Raw genomic sequence first — 22119 nt, 5'->3', positions numbered from 1 at the left:
GGGAGCAGGAGGAAGGAGCTGCACTAGAATCCTGGCCCCAGGTGAATGGCTGCTTGGGACTTTGTGGAGCAAGTATTTAGCCCAGGACCCGCTTACCTACTTCAAACCACCCCAACTCACTAGTCTGTTCAATCCCATCCCTTCACTATTAATCAAGATTCTCTTTGGTTGATGAAGGACACAGGATGGAAAGGAGGATTAGCTGTCCAAACTCTCCCTCCAGCCATGAGAAAAATATCCTCAGTTCTTACCTTTATTTCCTATTTTAATGTCAGCTGATGTCTGGAAAAGAAGTTACCCTGCCCTAGTATTCCTGTTGACCGGGCCCTATAAACAGAGATTGCCTTATCAAAATGAACTTTGAGAACCACTGCCCCTGCCTGGTCAGGAGGGTTAGCAGTCTTTTCAGCCTTATCATTTACCTTTACACCCTCTGGATGCTGACCTGGCCGAGGCGAGAGAAGGAATACCAATTTAAGCCTTTACACCCTATCGTCAGAAGACTGACCACACGGGCTATACTTCAGCCCCAGCCCTATGAAGTCCAGGCTGCCCAGAACAATAATGAAGACAGCCTCCACCCTAAGCTGCCCTTGAGTCACACCACACAGAGACTGTGCATGCTCTCAGAACTTTATTAGGTGGAGATCGGGCAGAAGAGAAAACCCCTGAAACAGTCGCCCACCTGGTTCAGGACAACTGGCATAGAGGAGCCTTTGCTTGGAGACATGTTCTCACTGAGGTGACAGCGTATCTTTGATTTTTTTGTTTTCTAAAGGGAGCAGACTGACAACATCTCTGAGTCCAACTTCAGACTGTTTTTAAAAAACGGTCAGCCAGAGGAAGGCAAGTCTCTTGGGGACAAGACCAGAAGCAGAAGCCTCTGCTCTATATGCAAACAGGTGCCACTTTCACTCTGGGCACGAAGGATATCTCTGCTATTCCCAGATCAAGATTTGGCAGGAGAGGAACAGGGCAAATGACAAAAGGACCAGTTTCTCAGAAAGCGAGGGCTAAAGTAATTACACAGGGAAGGAAACCTCAAATAATGGCTTACAAGGGAGCAAAATAAGTCGTGATTCTTCATTGGTACCTGACCCCAAAACCCAAACTGCCTTCAACCAGCCCTTCCAGACACTGCTCCCAGCTGCCCGCTGGCTGGGAGGCTATACAGAAGGCCTAAAGGCAGAAGTGGAAACGGGGTTATTTGCTACAGTGAAAAAGGGCTGTAGTTGGGAGAGCAGGCCTGGCTAAGAGTAGCAGCTGTACCCCCCCCCCCCCACTCTCCCAAGACTTCTATCACATTTACAAATACATACATAAATACATTACATACAAGAGCGAGTCTGGGAGGCAGGCTCCCCACAGAGGCTCGGCTGACACAGTTACACGTCTCAGGAATTCTAGGAAAGGGTGCTGGGCTCCCAGAGCAATGGGCTCCGCATGTTCTCTCCTGCCCAGGGTAAGCCCCGCCCTAGCCCACCCCTCTCTTCAGGGTTCAGTTTGTCCAGTATGGAGAGTTGCCGTAGGCAGGCTTGGAGGCTTGCGACTTGGGCTGCAGGGAGCTGGGCTGGCTGCGCTGACCCGAGCCACTCTGAGGAGGAGGAGGAGGAGAGAAGGCTGTAAGGGGCGGAACAGAACCCCCAGTCCAGGGCAGGGTGGCTGCCTCCATCACTGGGCTCACCTGGGCATCCTGTGGAAGGTGGTGGTGGAGCAGCTGTGAGTGAGGCTGCTGGTGGGCAGGCAGAATGTGTAAGAACGGTGGGGGCACATAACCAGGGGCTGCTCCAGCAGCCAGGGGCCCGGTGGAGCCCAAGGCCGAGGGCAGGCCGAACGGTGGAGGAGTCCCTGCATGAAATCCCTGTTTATCAAAAGTCTGCAGGGTAAAGAAACAACGGTAAGGGCCAGCTCGGGCTGTACCTCCCACCCACCTCCTCGTCCACCTGAATCCTTCCCCTCACCTGAGTCTTGCTGTAGACCGAGCCAGTCATATCAGGCAGGCCGGTGGTGCTTGAAGACACAGACACTCCTAGGAGGGAAAGCAGTTGTTTTCACACCAGTAGGGCCCAGGCTCTAGCCTCCCCCACACCTCCAAGGACTCTCTGGGACAGCCTTGCCTGAGAAAGAGTCAGTAGAAGACAACTACTCTGGGCCTCAATCCTGGAAAGGAGGGGTAGACGCTACCTTTGCCAGGCCCAGAACCTGCAGACTTGTTTTGTGCCTGCGATGATCCACCATAGCCACCCTTGGTGTAGTCTCCCGCTGCTGTCCCCTGGGTCAGGTCATCATAACCTAGCGTGGCAGGGTACAAGAGGTACGTGTGAGCTAGGCAAGCCTATCCCATCTGCAGCTCTCCGTGCTGGGAGCACCCCTCACCTGTGCTGTAGCTGTGCTGGCCATAACCACTGGCCTGCTGGAAAGGGGTGGTGGGGGTGCTGAGGTTCACACCATGCTGCTTGGCTGAGGCGGGAGGGACCTGGTGGGGAAGCAGGAGAGGTATCAGTGAAGGACCAGGGCAGGGGGAGCAGGTCAGGTACCCACCAGCTTATTAGCCCTAGGCAGCAGGTAGCACAACCACAAGGGACCTGTCTGTGGTCACTAGTACAACACATGCTAGCAGCTATAAAAATAGATGGGAAAGTAGCTCTGGCTTCAGCCTAAAACATTCCTGAAGGCCAGGTGAGACTGAGTAGGGTCATGTCCCTCTCTCCCTGCTTCTCCCCAGAGCTGGAATACCACCACCACCACCACCACCACCACCACCACCACCCACAAACACAAATACTCACAAACATGGTGGGCCCATACTGGAAGGCACTAGGCACGCCTGTGTAGTAGGGGAGGCCAGTGTAGCTGTAGCCGGGTGGCAGTGCAGGATTCAGAAAGGGCTGCTGGGCTGTGTGGTGGGCTTGGGATTGGCTCTGTTGAGGCTGAGCCAGCGTGGTGGGGGGTGCGGGGGATGCAGAGTCACCTCGGCCAAACTTGGTGACATCACCTAGGAGAAGAGGAATCATGAACTCCAATCACTGCCCCCACTCCCTCCTTATCCAACCAGGAAAAAAGCCAGACTGTCTCCTGCAAACAGGAACAGGTCTGGCTGCCACCTCAACAACAGAAAGCTCGCAGGCCTCTCTCAGCCCTTCTGCTTCTGCTTCCAGATTCCTAGGATTAGCTACAGTCCCATGCCCCACTCCCCACCCCCTGAACAGACTAACCTGAATACGGGTTATTAGCTAGGCTCCCATCTCGGCTGGCCAAAGCTGTGGGTGTAGCGAAGGGAATTCCATAGTAATCCTAGGAGAGACCAGGGAGGCTCGATCAGCGGAATGGCCTTGTCCCAGGCCCAGGAGAGCAGGGCAAGCAGGCAGCACAGGCCATCCAGGCGGACAGGCCAGACTGCAGCAACACATGCATACCTCCAGAGGGCAGCACTCAAAGAGAATTCAAAGTAAATGGTGTCCTTCGGAGCTGTGCAATGTGGCAGCCACAAGTGTGCAGACACACTGACAAGGCCGTCAGCCTTCACCAGGCAGAGCCACTGGAGGCCCAATCTCACGTGTAATTTACAGCACAGATGGAAGCTGGTAAATGCCACCGGCAAACTCAAGTGGCTTTTCCTACATGACAGATTCTATGAGCAGCTAGGAAAGCACCCTGAAAAGGAACCAGCAGGAGAGGAGCTATCTGACGGTTTAACAGGGGTCAGAACCGTAAAGCCAGGTAAGTACAGGTACAAAAGGATCCCAGATAAGGTCCTGAATTGGCCCCTCACCACCTACTCCATCCTGACAGCACTGAAAACAGAGGAGTTGGGGCAAGTGTAGATGCCAAGAGCACAAAACATTGGAGCTCTATGGAGAAGGGGAGGTCTGACCTGGCCCTTATTCGCCACCCAGGGCTTTGTCAGTCCTAGACATATTGTACCCTGGCCCCTAAACCTCAGAGAAAAGCCTTCCTGCTTTGTGGCCAACAGTGCCTGGTCACAACCAGATGTGAGCCATCCTGGCAAGGAATGACACTTACATCCTCCTTCGGCCTCCTCTCCACCTAACTTTCAGGAAACCCATAGCTTCCTTAGCCCTGAACCCCAGAAGGAGGCAGGACCGGGAAGTCACAGAGCTAGCAAGTCACAACTGAAGGCAGGCCTAGAGAAAGCCCAGGAGGGGGAGCTCTTTCACAGAAAAAAAGAAAAACCAAAGGCAGGAACTAGACACAAAAGTACCAGAGGCTAATAAATGAACAAAGGGAAAAGTGAACACAACGTATCTCAAAAGTAGGCTCAGAGGGGATTTCTTTTAAGGCACAAAATGATACAAAGACTACGAGGCAGGATCCCAGAGCTGGGATCCCAATGACACACTTCTAAGGACTCCACGACACCCTCTTATATTCCACCTCTGATGCCTGGGGATCCTGGGTCAGATGGCTGTAAGGGGGTCAGGGCCACTTCCAGTTCCTCTGCAAAGTCCTAAGCCTCAGGCAACCCCCAGACACCCTAAGTTCTGTTGACCACCTTAGAAATCTGCTATCACGTCTTCAACACCCTTTCTGGGTCCTTCGAGGACACAGGCAGCAGCTGGAGAGTCCAGCAGGCCCTTGGGCAGCAGTGTGATGGACTGCTGGTTTGCACCCAAGCAGAAGAGCTGCCCAGCTACCCCAACTCCACCTCTGGAAATACTTCAGAAGCCGGAGAAGCATTCTCCTGAAAGACAGGAGCTTCAGCCACCAGGCCTGGGAGGTGGAGGAGACACCTGCAGGACCCTGAGCTCTTTGTGGGCAGGTAAAGCAGGAGGCAGTCCAGTGGGGAAGAGGCTGAGGAAGGACACCTCACTGGGGAAAAACCTCCTCCTTAGGGAACAGGAAACACCACATTCAGCAGAGGCATCTGCATAACTTTCTACTTCCCAACAATGTAACAGGCGCCCTAGGCTGCTGAAAATTCTCAGGAGTCTGGGAAATGCCAGACCAAGGAGGGAGAGGCACCGCTGCAGCTTGCAGGCTGGTCAGTCAGGGAACACCTGCCCCACTGTGGTGATGTGCCTGAAGGCCAGGCACCTCATCCTGGGAGTGAGGGTCACATTCAAGAAACTGCCCTGGCCTCAGAGTGAGGCTGCAGCAACCAGGGACTTCCAGGGGCCAGTATTCTTACAAGCAAGCAGTGATGGCAGGTCAGACCCCACACAGGCCCTTAGAAAGTGTCAGCTCCAGTGGGTGATTCAGCTGGGAACAGACAAGCAAAGCTGCTATCACAAAGCATCACTGATGGCCACTTAAGAGGCACTTCTAAGAGGAGGAGTTGATAAAAACTCTAGAGGCAGTCAAGCAACCCCACCTTGTGTCATATGCTTTGTCTTTTTTTTTTTTTTTTCCAATGTTTATTATTTATTTTTGGGACAGAGAGAGACAGAGCATGAGCGGGGGAGGGGCAGAGAGAGAGGGAGACACAGAATCGGAAACAGGCTCCAGGCTCCGAGCCATCAGCCCAGAGCCCGATGCGGGGCTCGAACTCACGGACCGCAAGATCGTGACCTGGCTGAAGTCGGACGCTTAACCGACTGCGCCACCCAGGCGCCCCGCTTTGTCTTTTTAAAAAGAGTTACGGGGAGCTGGGGGGAGATGAAGGAAGAAAAGGACTCACATTCAGTAGGAGACACTGCCTACTGGGACCCCATGTAGTAAGCACAGGACACTCATGCCCAAGCGACAGTGGCACTAGGCACCACCCCCAGATGCAAGCAGCTTTCTCAGCAGGTGGCAGTGAAGGCCTAAGGAGGGAGGACCTGTGAAAGAGCCTAAAGCCCCCCATCCCCTGCTATATCCCACTCACCATTGGCAGCCGTGACTGTAGCATCTGGAGCTCATCATAGCCATAGATCTGTATGAGAACCAAAAAGGGTGTTAGGGTCCACATCCCATCCCCTGGGAAGCCCAGACCCATATGAGGGCCCAAAACAAGGTTGAGGAGCTAGGACATATTCTGGAAGGGGAACCAGATCATCTGCTGTGGGAAGACACCTTTCCTTGGAGACTAGATAAGAGAGAAATAGCAAGGAAGGAGCTGCAGCAACCCAAGGCCCACCTCACCAGGTCCTGACAGGTGTCAGCCGCTAAGGCCAAAGGAATCAGGCAGCCAGGAGCTATAACCATGCACTCACGGGATAGGCAGGAAGCAGTCCTCCGGGGCCCACGAGGTACTGGTTGTGCAGCAGGGGAGGTACTCCCTGGGGCAGGTTAGGGGGTGCTTTGCCTGTAAAAGCAAAAATCACAGGAGTGAAGACGCCACCACAAAGAATGAGATGCCTCAGCTACTGTGGGGGATGGGGGAGTTGAGCTCACTGTCATAGTGCTGCCCCCCATGGGGCCACTGCGAGAGGGGAGGGCAGCAGCTGAAAAATACAGAGGGCTGTGCCAGGAAGTGGGGGAGACTGAAAGCTCGTGATACCACATTCAGTCTCTTTCCACATCAGAGGGTATCCATGCCCAGACAGAAAACACCACCCCTCCACACTCCTCACCATCACTCTGCACCGAGCAAACCTGCACATAAGGATGATCTGCCTCCTCAGAACAGAAGGAAAGCTGAGCGGTCCCAGGAGAGGGGGACAGGCTGTGTCAAAGGTAGCTTTTAGCAGTTTCTACCAAACCACAGTTTGCTTGGCCCACACAGACCGCCTAGGTCTGGCTGATTAGGAATCAATCATACTAAGTGGCCACAAGGAGCCCAAGATAGCTGTTCCCTGGTCCCTCCATGTCACCAGGCCATCTCAGCTCCAGGAAAGAGTGAGGATAGAAAAGACAGGGGAGCTAGAAGCAAAAAGGCTACCAGGAATCCTGCCCAGGGGGGAGTCTACCCAGAAGACTGATTTTACCCATCCCACATCATCGCTGGAAGGACTGGGCCTCAAGAGGTCAGTGGAACAAAGAGGACAAGAGAGCAATGGCAGGGCTGGAGGGAGACCAGGATGTTCCTAGGCTTTTAGCTACCCAGAATGCCTTGCAGCCACCTCTAGGCATCCTCCCTGGGAAGCCTGGGATGTGGAAAGTGCATCTTCTAGGGGCAGGGGATAGGAAAAGTCTGTAGAGCACACACCTGAGGTCACCAAGGGCGTGGCCCTGGTACTGCTGCTGGGGGCACTCACAGTGGTCCCGCCCAGGCAGAGGCTGTTCACTGTGTTCATGCTGCTCGGCAGGCTGAGCCCTGAGGACGTGGCACCCGAGGCAGAGGTTGCTGCCGTTGAGAAGGTGGCTGAGGACTGGAGGGAAGGGGTGCTCTCCACGCTGGCATGCTGGCAAAACAAAAAAGCCAGGACACATGGATCTGGGGGTAAAACACAAGAGTGCAGGAGAACCTGGTCTGGCGCTGGGGCCTGCACTCTGAAGACCAGTGTGAGGGGCTCCGTGCTTGGTGCTCAATGTGGGCCCCCACACTGCAGCTAGAGGAGGCCATCAGGACACAACTCATAAGCTGAATATCAAGCTATTAAAATTGAGCTTTGTGAGTAACACCCTCTTAAAAATTGTTAAAGTATGGGGCGCCTGGGTGGCGCAGTCGGTTAAGCGTCCGACTTCAGCCAGGTCACGATCTCGCGGTCCGTGAGTTCGAGCCCCGCGTCAGGCTCTGGGCTGATGGCTCGGAGCCTGGAGCCTGTTTCCGATTCTGTGTCTCCCTCTCTCTCTGCCCCTCCCCCGTTCATGCTCTGTCTCTCTCTGTCCCAAAAATAAATTAAAAAAAAAAAAAAAAAAACGTTGAAAAAAAAAAAATTGTTAAAGTTGCTCAAGCTAAGGTATCTGAAATAAGGCACAGAAACTCCACCTAAACCACATATGAACTAAGACCATCTGACTGTGAGGTGAGAACCCACCTCACAGAAAAGTGGTCTCAGGAGAAACTAATATTTGATAACAACGGCACCACAGGCAGCCCAGCCCAAGTCAGAGCGGTCTGGGAATAGCTGCCTTCTACTGGGCTTCCTAAATACTCTGATAAGGAAGTCACGGGGAGCCCTTTGCTCCAGAACCTGGGAGCACTGTGCAGGCCACCGGGACCTACCTAGAAGAGCATGGCCTGTGCTTCTGCCTGTTTGACAGGATCCACCTAGGAAAGAAGGGTGAAACCCACAAAAGCTCTGCAGAATTCTAGGAAGCCTGCCCTGCTGCTCAGCTCCAGGAAGGAACAAGGTACCAGAAAGGGCTTTAAGGGCTGTGTGGGGAGTGGGTGGAAAAGATACATCTGGGTGGGCAAAACAAGGCCCAAAGAGGGAAGAATTGGCTCTGTAATACTGAGACCAGCCTCCAAACCAGAACGTGTGCAGAAAACAGTAGTCTGAAAACTCCTGGAGAAGCCTCAGGAATAAGAAATCCCAGAAGGGGGACAACCATGCACCGTGCTTTCCACCACACAGACACTTCTGTGTAGGTGCCAACCTCACAGGCTGCCCTACCCATCTGAGCACTGATCTTAGAGCCCTGACATCCAGAATCAGTTCAAGGTAAAGACAGCTAAAATCGTGGTCTCCTGGGACACCCCAGGACTCCGCCCCCTCAGCCTAGACTGACAGAAGCAGGGTAAGGACAGCCCCAGCACCTGCTCCACAGTCCTTTGCACACAGCCAAGCTGACCACCTGCTGCAGAATGAGGAACAGCTCTGACCACTGTGCCTAGGTATCACCGGTCATAGAACTGAAAGCTCTCTTAACCACAGGACAAAAAATTACTATTCCCTAGTGTGGGGAGAGAAAAGCAGCCTGCTAAAAAACTAGTTCTTAACTTGCTGAAAGGAACTCATCCAGCAAGCCTTTCCTACCTCCAACTGAACCTGACTGGGCTCCTGTCTCTGTTCCTCACCTCTCAAATCTGTGAGGGCCACAAAGGGCTGGCATAAATGGCTTCCCCTCCATTTAAACTGCTCGCAGAGTGTCTCCAATGGGGCGGTGCAGCCAGCTCCTCAGAAAGAGCCCAGAAACGCACAGCTGCACCAAACGTTCCATAAGGACACGAAGGGCAAGAGAAAACCATGAGATTTCCTTTATAACCTTCAAGTGGGAAAGACCTACTTATAACAAGTATGAAAAGACTGATGTATCTGACTATACAAAAGTCAAACATGAAATGACAAACCTGGGAAAAGTATGTGCACCTCCCATCACAAAGGGCTACTTACTAGTCTCCTGAACATGGGGTTCCTAGAAACAGACACCAAGGACCTGACAGAAAAATGAACAATATGAAGAGCTCACTGAAAAGGAAATTAAATGGCTTTCTAATATATGAAAGAAGATGTTCAAGCTCACTCAGTTAAAAACTGTACTGACAGGGGCACCTGGGTGGCTGAGTCAGTTAAGTGTCCTGATGCTTGATTTTTGCTCAGGTCATGATCTCACAGTTCATGGTTTGAGCCCTGCATTGGGCTCTAAGCCGGCAACTTGGAGTCTGCTTGGGATTCTGTGTTCCTGTCTCTCTGCTCCTCCCTCATTTGCTATCTCTTTCTCAAAATAAATAGAAATTAACTGGGGGAAAAAAAAAAACTGCACTGACAGGTCATTTTTTGAATTAACACACTGGAAACATAAAAATATTTGATAACATGATTTCAGGAGGCAGTGGGGAAATAGTACATTTCATTCATTACCAGTAGGAGGTAAATAGGTTAAAATCACTGTACAGAGCAATCTGGCAATTTGTATAAAATGTTAAATGCCTGGGGGGCGTCTGGGGAGTTCAGTGGGTTAAGCTTCCTGACTCTTGATTTCAGCTCAGGTCATGATCGCACGGTCCTGAGATTGAGCCCACGGAGGTCATGGGATTGAGCTGTGTGTAGGGCTCGGCACTGGGAATGGAACCTGCTTTAAGATTCCTTCCTTCTCTTTCTTTCTCTCTCTCTCTCTCTCTCTCTCTCTCTCTCTCTCTCTGCCCCTCCCCCACTCTCACTCTCTCTCAAAAAAAAAAAAAAAAAAAAAGGCAAATGCCTGGGAATTCGACTTCCAGGATATACCCTGCAAACATAGCTATACATGTGAAGCAGCATGTGTAGAAGGTTATTGAATGCAATACTGTTTTGTATTCAAGACAGAAAATGGCCCTGAAGCTCCATCACTAGAAGACTGAGGGAGTAATGTGGTGCAGTAGAGCTATGGAAAAAGAAAGAATCTAGGTTTCAACACAAACATCTCAAAGATGCACTGTTAATGGGGAAAACACTGAAGGATACTATGTAGGGAATACTCCCATTTATGTTATTAATGAAAAAGGGCAAGAGGTAGGGGGAAAAGGACTTTGCGTATGAATTTGCCATTTCATGGGTTAAAAAATTCCAACTCCAGTGGGTCAAGAAAAGAGTAGGAAAAGGGGCAGGACCTAGCAGAATAAATACAGAAAAACATTTCAGTATGTATCTCTTCATACTATTCATTACTATATTAGCAATGTGGCAATTGTGTCGCCTGACAGAGTATGGGACTCCCTGATGAGGCAATTCTGGTTGTGGCTATTTGGGCTACAGGATTTGGAGTTTCATGCTAAAACACAGAGTACAGCTAATCCATGGGAGCAAGAGCACTGGCTCCAACGCACCAGGGCCAGGGAAGCAGGGACCACTCACAGCTCCCAACGGCCAAACAGGGGTACAGGCACTTACTCCGTAGTTACACTCTGCTTTAAATATGGTGATCTATGTGTTTTAGGACAAAGAATTATGTGCAAGATTTCACTAGGAAAACAAGTTTGAAAAGCTCGAAGATAGTCACTTCCTAATGGAAGGATAGAGCCAACCCTTCACCATCATCCCATTCTGCAGCAAATGACCTCGTCAGAGGAAACAAATTTCCCTGATTTGTAACAACTCCTACTGATCTGTACCCTAAATGTCCTTCCCTGTTTGGAGACCTCTCTCTTCTTATCTCCCAGTGAGGGACTTCGTGGTCAATCTAGGTACCTCTTGTAGACCCCTAAGCTCCAGTGTCCCCTAGCCTTGAGTTAAACACCCCACCACCACCCTGCCTTCTCACCATTTCAGCAATGTTCGTTCTTCTGCTCACCACAAGCTACACACACCCACCATTGAAACTGTGCTGCCAAGAAACCACCTCAAGAAGCCACACTTCAATAACCGTCACCTAGGGTTGCCCCTTGACACATCAGGACCCTCGCCAGCTGGCACCCCACTTATACTTCCATTCCTGCCCTCCATACCCCAGACTTCCCTCTTCAAAGTCTGCCTCTGAGCTGGGGAAGGTGGCCTGCAATGGCATGAGGTAAGGGGAAAGAATACCTAAGCCACAAAAAGGAAAGTCCTCATGACCACCAACGAACTGAAATGTGGTTCCACTGACTGGGCTAAGAGCCGGGACTGTCAGACTGAGAGAGAGAGGGAGAGAGGGAGAGAGGGAGAGAGGGAGGGAGGGAGGGAGGGAGGGAGTGAGGGAGTGAGGGGGAGAGGGGGAGAGGGGGAGAGGGGGAGAGGGGGAGAGGGGGAGAGGGGGAGGGGGGGAGAGGGAGTGAGGGGGAGAGGGGGAGAGGGAGTGAGGGGGAGAGGGAGTGAGGGGGAGAGGGGGAGAGAGGGAGAGAGAGAGATGCACGTGCCAAAAGATGGCTAGTCCTCACATAAGCTCTTTTTCCTCTAAGCATTCTCTCTACAATGGCATTTACAAAGTAACAGAAGGTTATCTAGAACAATGCTCTTGATTCAACGTGACTTTTGGTGGAGTCCAAGCTGAAGTTAGCAATGAGCCTACTTTCCTTGCAATGAGCCTTTTTCCTCAAAAAAGTCTGCAAATACCTCAACATGACCAATCCCAGACTAGGTCCAAAAGTCTCCCCTAACAAACAGGAAGCTCAGTAAATGCTCAGGAACAAATCCACCCCAAGAGCCCTGCTCATCACAGATCAGCTCTGGAGAAGCAAATCCTTCATGGAAGTCCCAATTTAGGAATCGAGATGTTCTCTGTGGTGCTTAAGAAAACCAACAGCTCAAACCACATACCTAGATTGAGATAACACACCTGAGGAATTTGAGGTTATTTCAGACATTCAAAACACACATATTAAAACCCCACCTGCAAGTGACTAAACTCCAATCACCACGTGACTAAGCTCTGCGCTCGAGTTCGCTGAGCAGGGAAGGCAATGAGGGAGCCCAGAGGACACTTACTGTGTGTGACGTGCTGGAGGAGAGTGCTGCGTGTGCAGAGGAGAGGCTGCTCTGATGGCTGGAGAGGGAACTAGAAGACAAAACAGAGCACCACATGTCCACCACACTGAGTCAACCCACAGGAGAGGCCCACATGTCCAGCTGGGCCAGATATTAAGCTTGCCCCAGCCCTCCAAGGGTAGCCCCAGCTTCACATCCCTCATTCCTCATCACCTGGGGGACCAGAACAGGTTTTCTGATGTTTAGAAATGATCTAAAGGGTCATTCACCATGAGGATCTGGGACACCCTGGCCTGGGAAGCCTTCAGGGACAACTTCAGTCAACTAAAATCATTTGCGCTTTACACCGTAAAAAGTTAGAACAGGAGTCACTGCCAGTCATGGAGACACCCATTTAAACTGTGTGCAAGGAAAGAAAGTTCCTATGTTCAACCCCACGTGACAGAGCCAGAGCCTGACTTCCCATCAAATCCAGAATTCAAACCACCTGGCTAAAGAGGGAAAGAGGCATACTCCAAAGATATAGGATGAGGACCAAACAAAACCCATTCTCCTACACCCTATTCTAGTAATTGAATCTCTGAAGGCACAACAGGAGCAAATAAAAGACCTGCTCAGAAACCAAACATCATTCCCGGGGAACCTGGGTGGCTGAGTCGGTTGGGCATCTGACTTTAGCTCAGGTCATGATCTCACAGCTTGCAAGTTCGAGCGCCACGTTGGGCTCTGTGCTGATGGCTCAGAGTCTGGAGCCTGCTTTGGATTCTGTGTCTCGCCCTCTCTCTGCCCCCTCTCCTGCTTGCACGCATGTGCACGCATGCTCTCTCTCTCTCTGTCTCAAAAATAAACATTTAAAAAATTTAAAAAACAAAAACAAACAAACAAAAAACATCATTCTCACTTCACATCACTGTGACTCGAGCCCAGAGTGGGAAAGGCCAGGCCAGGTTCAGGGCACACTCCTGAGAGGTGGAGGAAAAGTAGCAGCAGCAACACCCTAGCTCCACCATTCCCAGGGACCCCAGTGCTCTGTGACAGCAGGGGCATTACATGTTGTGACACAGCTGCTGATACTTCTGAGATAGTGCCCAGCCAAAATGAATGAGCTAAAGCATTATTACAAAAGGCCAGGACATCATGCTAGAGGCAACGGGAGTTTTGTTCGTTGGAAGAGCTTTCTATAACGGTTCAGGACTTCGCACCATTGTGCCTCTCACTGTGAGCTCATATTTTCCCCATACCTGCTAAGTTGACAGAGGGGGCTGCTGGACAGGTCACCAGGCTGGGACATGGAGGGCAAAGTGGCAGTGTGCTGGGATGCAGAGGGTAGAAGCGTAGTGCAGGAAGTGGTGCTGGGCAGTGAGCCCACAGATGGGAGGGCAGAGGGAGGGTCCGTTGTCTTTGGAGCTGGAACGGATGAAGTAGCTGTAAGAAACATATCGGTTTAGCTCCAGAACCATTTGTAAGTATGTACAATATGTTCAATATCTTGTGACAGGTCAGGGTCGGTTTGAGACACATACAAAGTTACATTCCCCAGGGAAAATGCCCAAGCATTTTCTGTCAGATATAACTAATAAAAATGACATGTGAAGGTAAGACGAACAGGATTTGGCAGAGAATAGGAAATGACAGCTTTACAATCATCAACTAGCCTATGCCATGGATATACTTCTCCTAACTAAAGGAACCTGACCCAGAGTTGCACCCACAAAGAGCAACAGGCTAGAGGCAAATTTTTCTGAAAAGGCTCAACAAAGGATGATGGTACAAATCTGGTAGGCAAGACCATCAAAAGGTTAGGTTTTTGCTTGTATCAGGCTGACTTGTGAAAGCTCATAGCCAATTGAGGGCACATGGGGGTTGAGAGCCCAGGGTACATATACTGTGGAGAGTTACATATGCCTAAAATCCACCGTCCAACACCCACATTCACATGCATAGTGAGCATTTCTGTAAACAAACAAACAAACAAACCAAACCCTCAGAGCACATAAAGGAGCTTATTAGGCTTCCAGAAGATCATAAATGTGATCCATCCTAGCTGTAGAAAGACTCAGTTTTAGTTCTATCCACACATACAACTCAGATATGTGCTTGGAAATAACAAACAAAATCATTGTCTTTCCCAGTTAGGAAGGAAAAGCAATCGTGACCCATCTGCAGAACTCCCTGGGAGCCTGAGGGAAAACACGCTAGTCTCTCAAAAAGACAATTTGAAAACACAACAGTAGCAACAGGGTCAACACAGAACATGACCCATACTTAAGAGTGGTCCTTACAATCTTGAGACTTGCTTTTGACTGACGGTCTATTCCAAACAGGACACCTGTTACAGAAGCCAGATAAAAGCACCACAGATGTCCCTGACCCAAAACTCAGACCTTGTAAGTTACCTACGTAGATCGTAGGTCACATTATAACAAGTTCACAAGAAGCCTCTGAAAGAATGGCAGTGGAGAGACAGATGGAGATAAAAACCTATCTAAAATGCATGCTATGTTTTCCAGACATTTCATATCTCATTATTTTATTCATAATCTCTAAATAATAATTGGGGCGCCTGGCTGGCTCAGTTGGTAGAGTGTGCAACTCTTGATCTCAGGGTTGTGGGTACGAAGCCTCATCTCCAGATGATCTAGGACACCTTGATATGTTCTCAATCTCAAGCCTGCAGAGAGGAAACTTGCCACCAAGGTTTGTGAAATGAGAATGTCCTCTGACATCCCAAGTTCTCAGAGCTACCAATGTACCTCCAAACAGTTCCGGCAGCCCAGCAATATCAAAACCAACTCTGGGTAATCACATGTGTCATTTCAATTCCAACTGAGGCCCCCTCTTGGACTGAAAAAAATCCCATGTCCACATTCCAAAAATCCTAAATAAAAGGAAAGTCTTTCTGGCTTCTATAATGGATACCCATTTGTGTTACTGAAAAATGAATGAAAATCATCATAACCAATCACAGATAAGCCAAGAGCACCTAACAGGGATTTACCTGCAACCATCATCTCCAGCGAACACTGAGCTTACTAGAATTAATAGAATCTTATCCCCATTTTTTCCCAAGTGTTTACAGAGAGCATCATTTTATCTCTCTTCTGCACAACAGTTCATCAAATCCAGAAGGCAAAGAGCATGCCTTTCCTGAACTAGCACACCAATTTCTGCTTTAAAAGTCCTTTACAGTATTGGAATGAGAGCCCTCTGACTACACCAGAACCTGTGCCTCTAAGCAAAGCATCTTTTAAATCCATGCTACACTCTACACTTAGGGTGTGGTCTGACTAGAACAGAATTATATGAGACTATCAATTCCTTCTTGCTGTAGCTAACATTTCTCATAATACCATCAGCAACAATCTACTCACAGGAATCTCTAGCTGAACTTGTAAACCCTACCAAAGAAATGATGCCAACAGATAAGAAGTAGCTATCAGAAAAATGCAAAAGGATTAGTTTTGCAGAATTAGTCACTAGCCTATTGTTTTCCCTATCATATTATCAGCTATACTCTTTTTGTTTGATTTCCACCACACAAAATGAGAATAGTCAGCTTCTATACTTACTGTCTATAGTCTGCTGACTTCGACCACCACCATGTCCATTCTATAAGGAAGAGAAAAGAAAGTAAGCATACCACAAAATCAAATGATAACCTAGCTGACTTTCTATTGGGATTTAGTCAGAAATACATGAATTATAGATTGATCAAGAAATGATGTAGGGCACTGGGGTGGCTCAGTGGATTAAGCATCCAATTCTTAACTTCGGCTCAAGTCATGATCTCACAGTCCATGACAGTAAGCCTGCATCAGGCTCTACACTGCCTGCTTGGGATTCTCTCCCTCTCTCTCTGCTCCCCCCACCAAAATAAATAAAAACCATTACGGGGGCGGGGGGGGGGGGGAGAGAGATGGCTTGTTTTATTTTGTTTCTTAATAAAAGGAGAGGTAATTAACACATTCTTTAAAAATCCTAAGGAGCTGACATTTTTGAAAAACAGACTGGGTATTTAGGGAAGTAACAAGACAGACTCTAATCACAGGAAGCAAAGAAACTGTCCTAAAAATTATTAAGCAGTACAAAGAACTCGGGAACTTATACTGAAATCACCACATCTTTGTATCTCACATGGTCTCCTCAGTACCACTCAGGCAAGAAAAAAAGTTTCCAAATTAAATGGAAAATAGTTCTCAAATAAAATGAGATGTTACTGTGAAACATGGCTTTTCTTAACTGGGTAGGGCAACAGCAGGTTAGCAGAGTGTGGTAGTACCAAAAAGAGCGGAATCTGAAAACAATTAGTTTGCATTAACCATAAGGCATTTCATTGGAAACTAGACACACAAAAGGAGGTATCCTCACAAGGAAAATTTCCACAGATTGACCAAAGCATACGGTGAATGATAGTGGGGCCTACAAGGCCCAGACACTATCCCTGGATGGGAAAAGGAAGCTGACAGAGATTTCCTTCTTACAAATGTGAAAACTTAAACTAAAGAAAAAAGACAAGCCTTTAGATGTTGCTTCTGCATTTAACCCAAATCCTGTTGTGTTATTGATAATATGTTTTTTCCTTTTTTTAAAACATTTTTTAAAGTTTATTTATTTTGAGAGAGAGACAGAGAGAGAGAAAGAGGGAACATGTGCACATGCATGGGGAGGGGCAGAGAGAGAAAGAGAGAGCAAGAAAATATCAAGCAGACTCCACACTGCCAACAGGGAGCTCGATGCAGGGCTCAAACCCAAGAATGGTGAGATCATGACCTGAGCTGCAAACAAGAGTTGGATGTTCGACTGAGCCACCCAGATGTCCCTAACGTGTTTTTTTCCTCAAAAAAAAAATTTTGAGATTATTTACAAGAAATGCAGACAATAAAAGAGTAGAACTTCAAGGAGGGGAAAAAATGAGTTAAAATAGAAGACTGAAGTCAGGGAAAAGAAAATACAATACACCTTACCAGTATATATACAGATAGGTTAGAAAGCAATCAAAATTGTACTCTCTGCCTCTCTTAAACTAGAGTTCACTATGCACTAGGGGCACCTGGGTGGCTCAGTCAAGCATCCAACTCTTGATTTCAGCTCAGGTAAAGATCCCAGGGTCATGGGAACGAGGCCCACCCTGGGCTCCACGCTAAGCATGGAGCCTGCTTAAGATTCTCTTTCTCTTTCTGCCTCTCCCCCATTTATGCATGCTCTCTCTCTCTTAAAACAAAATAAAAATTTTAAAAACATATATGCACTAAATTCATACACACGATACCAAGCATGTACCGCAAAACAGCACAAATGGTGACAAAGAAATGTTCTCAAAACCACACCATACAGAAAGAATAAAAAGGGGGAATAGAAAAGAACAGCCATCAGACCTTAGGAGTATTTTATTCCACCTTGAAAATCACGCATAGACAATGGGGGCACCTGGGTGGCTCGGTGGGTTAAGCATCAGACTCTACTGATTTCAGCTCAGATGATGATCTCACAGTCATGAGATGGAGCCTTGTGTAAGGCTCCCACCAGGCGTGGAGACTAAGATATTCTCTCTCTCTCTCTCTCTCTCTCTCTCTCTCTCTCTCTCTCCCTGAGCCCTTCCCCAACTAGTACTCTCTCCCTCTCTCAAAAAAACAATGGGCAAACTGATTTAACACAGAAGCCACATTATTTGGGGTGGAGGTAATTCTAGGCAGAAGAATGGTGGGAATAAAAGTAAAGAAGTGCCAAATGGTCATGAGAGATCAAAAGTCTGCAGGGTCTTAGTTCAACTAGTCAAGCAAGGAATGAGGTGGGTAATGATCTGAGCAAGCAGCATAGCAGGTGAAATTAGAGCTGGAATTCAGAAGTCGAGCAGACAACAGGGATTTAAGCTTAGACAGCACAGAGTCTGATTTCCCTTTTGGAAATTATACCAATACTATACAAGGAAATGTTCAGCAATAAAGGGAATATTCTATATGCACATGTGCATGTTCCTATATTATAGCCACTATAGATACTGAACATTTAAAATTTGGTTAGGGGGCACCTGGGTGGCTTAGCTGGTTAAGCATCTGACTCTTGGTTTTGGTTCAGGTCATCATGATCTCACTGTTTTGTGAGTTTGAGCCCCATGTCTGGCTCCGTGCTGACAGTGGGGAGCCTGCTTGAGATTCTCTGCTCCCTCTCTCTCTCCCTCCCCACTTGCACCCTCTCTCTGTCTCTCTTAAGTTATAAGTTATAACTTAAGTTATAAATAAACTTAAATAAACTTAAATAAATTAAACTAAACTAAAATTTGGTTGGTATGTCTGAGGAGCTAAAATTCTGTTTACTTAAATGAACTACTGCATGTGGCACGCCTGGGTGGCCCAGTCAGTTGTGTGTCTGGCTCTTGGTTTCGGTTCACGTTTGTGGGTTAGAGCCCCAAGTCAGGCTCTGCACTGGGCAGGTGCAGACCCTGCTTAGGATTCTATCTCTGCCCCTCACCGACGCTCCCTTGTGCTCTCTCTCAAGATAAATACATAAATTTTAATAGATAAAATAAACTACTACATGTGGTTAGTTGTTACCATATTGGAAAATACAAGAATAAACCTCTTGTTAAAGATGATAGATCAGAGTATATGGCTTATAAAAAATATGTAAACCCAGTAAGACAAATACAGGTGAAAAAATGATAACAAAATTCTGTAGACTAGAAAGCATAGACAGAATGGGAACTGACTTAGTTCACATGGTAAAGCCAAATCCAAAGGTAGTGTTAGGCAAATCCAGAAAATAAGGCAACTAAATCAAAGAGCCATACCAAGCAACTCAGTATTTATCTGCACCAGATAACTTTGAAAATGGGAGTGGAGGTACAGCTAGATGTAGAAGGATTTGTTTAAAGACTGCACAGACCAGATCCCTTCCCCTCTCTCTCCATTTGCACAGCAAGGTAACTGCCCCCTCCCACCTTCTCTCTTAGGCCCTAAACATCATCAAAAGGGTTAACACATGGTCAGATGTAGTGTTAACGAAAATGATTAAGTTAACACAGACAAAACAAGTATTCTGACATAGACTTCTCTTTCCGCTAGGCTCTTAAAGACACTGACAGATAGACATAGGCCCTATAGGGAAGTGACAAGAAGCGTATCTGGAGAATCTAAACAAGCTCAACAGAACAGGCCAAAGGAGCTGACAAAGGAGGTGTCCACACGGGGGGTGTGTCCACCCGCCCCCACCTCCCCCCAAAGAAATGGCCTGCCCATGCTGTTCCACATCAAAGCCCACATTCCACTATCTACCCCACAAGCCAAAGCCCATAGTTAACCTTTTAGTGTCAAGTAGGCAGCCTGCAATCACCAGACATTTAAGGAAAACATCTAACATAAAAAGAAGGAAAACAAAGAAAGGGAGGGAAAAAAATTCCTATGTTGAGATGTACAATATATCCTGAGAGTCTTAGAAGGAAACTTAGAAAATGAACCCAAATTTCTGCTACGCCAATTCAACTATTTCCCTTATTTTCATGTTCTTGTCCACTCTTTGAAGTAGCTCTAGTATGTTTGAACACTTTTGCCTTACAGGAAACTAAAATGTTACAAGTAAGACTAGAGCACCCCCACCCCCACCCCATCCAAAATACTATGAACTTGGAATATATCCTTATGCTTTCTGTATACTAAGTTTCTGAGGTCCATTCACACATTCCTGTGCATGGGTACCTGAAAAGCAGATTTCACACCAGATGCCCACTATTAGAAAACTCAACACACTACAAGAATTGTATTCAAAAGGTTAACTAATTTCTTAAAGAAAATGTCATCTAAAACCCTCATTTCCCAAACTAAACATGGACCTCTAAATAGGGTTTTGTACAAGAAGAAACTTGAAAGACCAATTACCGTGACGGTTCCTGGAGCTGACTCCGATGGACTCACAGAGCTTTGGTATGCAATTCTGTTATGCACAGAACTCTGGTCATAGGAGGAAGACGTTGTTACTGGACTAGTGGAGCTCAGCGATGAGCTGGTCAGACTGGAGGAGGTAATGACTGAAGTTGTATAGGTGGAGTTCTGTACTGCACTGGTCATTGGTAGAGAGGTATTCAAAGAATCACTAGAGAATAAAAAGATTTTGACATAAATTTATGTCGTGTTACATGGTTTCATTGAGTAGAACTATTTCATCACTTTACTGTCATACTATAAACAAACATGTCTGTACCTACACATTTACACTACCACATTCTTTAACTGTATTAAAGATGCAAGTTTAAAACACCCTTCCTTTCCAAATCAGACCCACCATTTTTTAAATGTTTATTTTGAGAGAGGGGGCAGGGGGACAGAGAGAGGGGGAAAAAGAGAATCCCAAGCAAGCTTGGCACTGTCAGAGCAGAGCCTGATGAGGGACTAAATCTCAAGAAATGTGAGATCATGACCTGAGCCGAAATCAAGAGCCAGATGCTCAACTAACTGAGCCACCCAGGCGCCGCAGACCCACCTAATTTAAATGACAGGCAGAAGGACATTTTAAAGAATCCTTAAGAATCTTTAAGGAATCCAGATGTCTGGGACCATTTGTAGAAAGAGAACCCAAACAAACATCAGGTTTTAGCACTAGAGAGCAGAAAAATTAATAAAATCTAAAATCAGGGATTCTCTACTTATAAAACGAATATTCAATTGAAGAAAAATAAGAGTTGGCAAAGATATACAAGAATTGCATCCCTCAAGGAGCCTGGGTGGCTCAGTTGGTTAAGCATCCGAATATAGCTCAGGTCATGATCTCGCGATTGGCTGGTTCAAGCCACATGTCAGGTACTGTGCTGACGACTCAGATTCTGTCTCCCTCTCTCTCTCTCTCTGTCCGTCCCCCATTCACTCTGTCTCTCAAAAATAAATAAACATTGGGAAAAAAAATTTTTTTTAATATTGCATCCCTCATAGATTATTGGTAGGAACGTAAAATGCTGCAGCCACATGAAAGAAGTTTGCTGGTTCTTCAAATAGGTAATACATGGGTTACCATATGACCTAGCAATTATTAGGTCTAAATCCAAAAGAACTAAAGGAGACAAATCTGTAAATGAATGTCCATTGCAGCATGATTCCTAATAGCCGAAAAGTGGAAACAATCCAAATGTCCGTCAACTAATGAATGGATAGACAAAATGTGATCTGCACAATGAAATACTATTCAGAAATAAAATGCACACATGCGACAACATAAATGATCCTTGTTATATGAAGTATCTGGAATAGGCATATCCGGAGACAGATGATTAGTTGCCAAAGGGAAAGGGGAGGGAGAAACTGGGAGTGACTGCTAACAGGCACAAGGTTCTTTGTAGGGTTATGGAAGAAAAGTTCTGCAATTAGGTACTAACAATGGCTGTACAAACCCAGCGCCACATGGTGTATTGCCTCCAACAGGTGATCTCTTAGACTCCATTACTTTGCCAACAAAGGACTTAATCCGGAGAAGAAGTTGTGTACCTTAATGACTTTGAATACAAGCTGATGGGAATCTGGTTACTATTTTCACTGCTTGCAGCTGATCCAAATTCAGAGAGAGAAGGTTCTGATCCAAATTCCAAGGCGCCAAACTGAACGTTTAATCCTGTGACATCTGCTGAACCAGGCATTTCCACTGCAGAAGCTGGGATCTGAAAAAGCAGAGCCATCACGTCAGGAACAGAGATTCCAAGTCCCAGAGGCCTGTAATACAGCCAGTGAGTACTGGCTTCCCAAAGCACTACAGGCACACTTGAGGAACATGGGGTGAGAAGCCCAGTAGTAGGAAAAAGGAACAGAATGTTGCAAAAGACAAAGACAAGAGAAAAAAGAGAAAAGAAAAATTAAAAGTTAACAGCAGAATGATCAATGCCACCAACTGCTTCTTACAGCAAAGGGCGAAGAAAGGGGGAGTTGGTGGTGGGTGAGCGGAGGAAGAGAGCGGGCCTCCTCTGAAAGCATTATCTGGTCAAAGAACCACTTATTCT

The 22119-nt window shown here is 47.4% G+C and overlaps 1 protein-coding gene and 1 non-coding gene across 9 annotated transcripts in view; both read right to left on the bottom strand.

Moving 5' to 3' along the window:
- Positions 1 to 619: 619 nt before the first annotated feature.
- The window catches only part of UBAP2 (ubiquitin associated protein 2), a 112030-nt gene continuing 90530 nt past the window's right edge, over positions 620 to 22119 (bottom strand). For 7 of the 8 annotated variants that reach the window (XM_058695095.1, XM_058695096.1, XM_058695097.1 and 4 more), the window contains 15 exons: positions 21614 to 21783; positions 20018 to 20231; positions 15716 to 15755; positions 13388 to 13571; positions 12147 to 12216; positions 7091 to 7286; positions 6156 to 6247; positions 5828 to 5875; positions 3216 to 3294; positions 2790 to 2995; positions 2377 to 2476; positions 2185 to 2292; positions 1962 to 2029; positions 1685 to 1876; positions 620 to 1594 (listed from right to left, as the gene is read on the bottom strand). In XM_058695095.1, coding sequence (XP_058551078.1) covers positions 1499 to 1594; positions 1685 to 1876; positions 1962 to 2029; positions 2185 to 2292; positions 2377 to 2476; positions 2790 to 2995; positions 3216 to 3294; positions 5828 to 5875; positions 6156 to 6247; positions 7091 to 7286; positions 12147 to 12216; positions 13388 to 13571; positions 15716 to 15755; positions 20018 to 20231; positions 21614 to 21783 — 1863 coding nt within the window. In that variant the 3' untranslated portion in view covers positions 620 to 1498. The remainder of the gene's footprint in view (positions 1595 to 1684; positions 1877 to 1961; positions 2030 to 2184; positions 2293 to 2376; positions 2477 to 2789; positions 2996 to 3215; positions 3295 to 5827; positions 5876 to 6155; positions 6248 to 7090; positions 7287 to 12146; positions 12217 to 13387; positions 13572 to 15715; positions 15756 to 20017; positions 20232 to 21613; positions 21784 to 22119) is intronic. The other variant, XM_058695099.1, reaches the window with a different exon arrangement.
- Positions 14191 to 14278, bottom strand: LOC131492287 (small nucleolar RNA SNORD121A). Its single transcript, XR_009251991.1, has one exon. It is a non-coding gene; the product is annotated as a small nucleolar RNA SNORD121A (small nucleolar RNA).

This window comes from Neofelis nebulosa, chromosome 12 (genome assembly GCF_028018385.1).
Source record: "Neofelis nebulosa isolate mNeoNeb1 chromosome 12, mNeoNeb1.pri, whole genome shotgun sequence".
Classification (NCBI taxonomy): Eukaryota; Metazoa; Chordata; class Mammalia; order Carnivora; family Felidae; genus Neofelis; species Neofelis nebulosa.
This window is presented reverse-complemented; position numbering and strand designations above follow the sequence as displayed.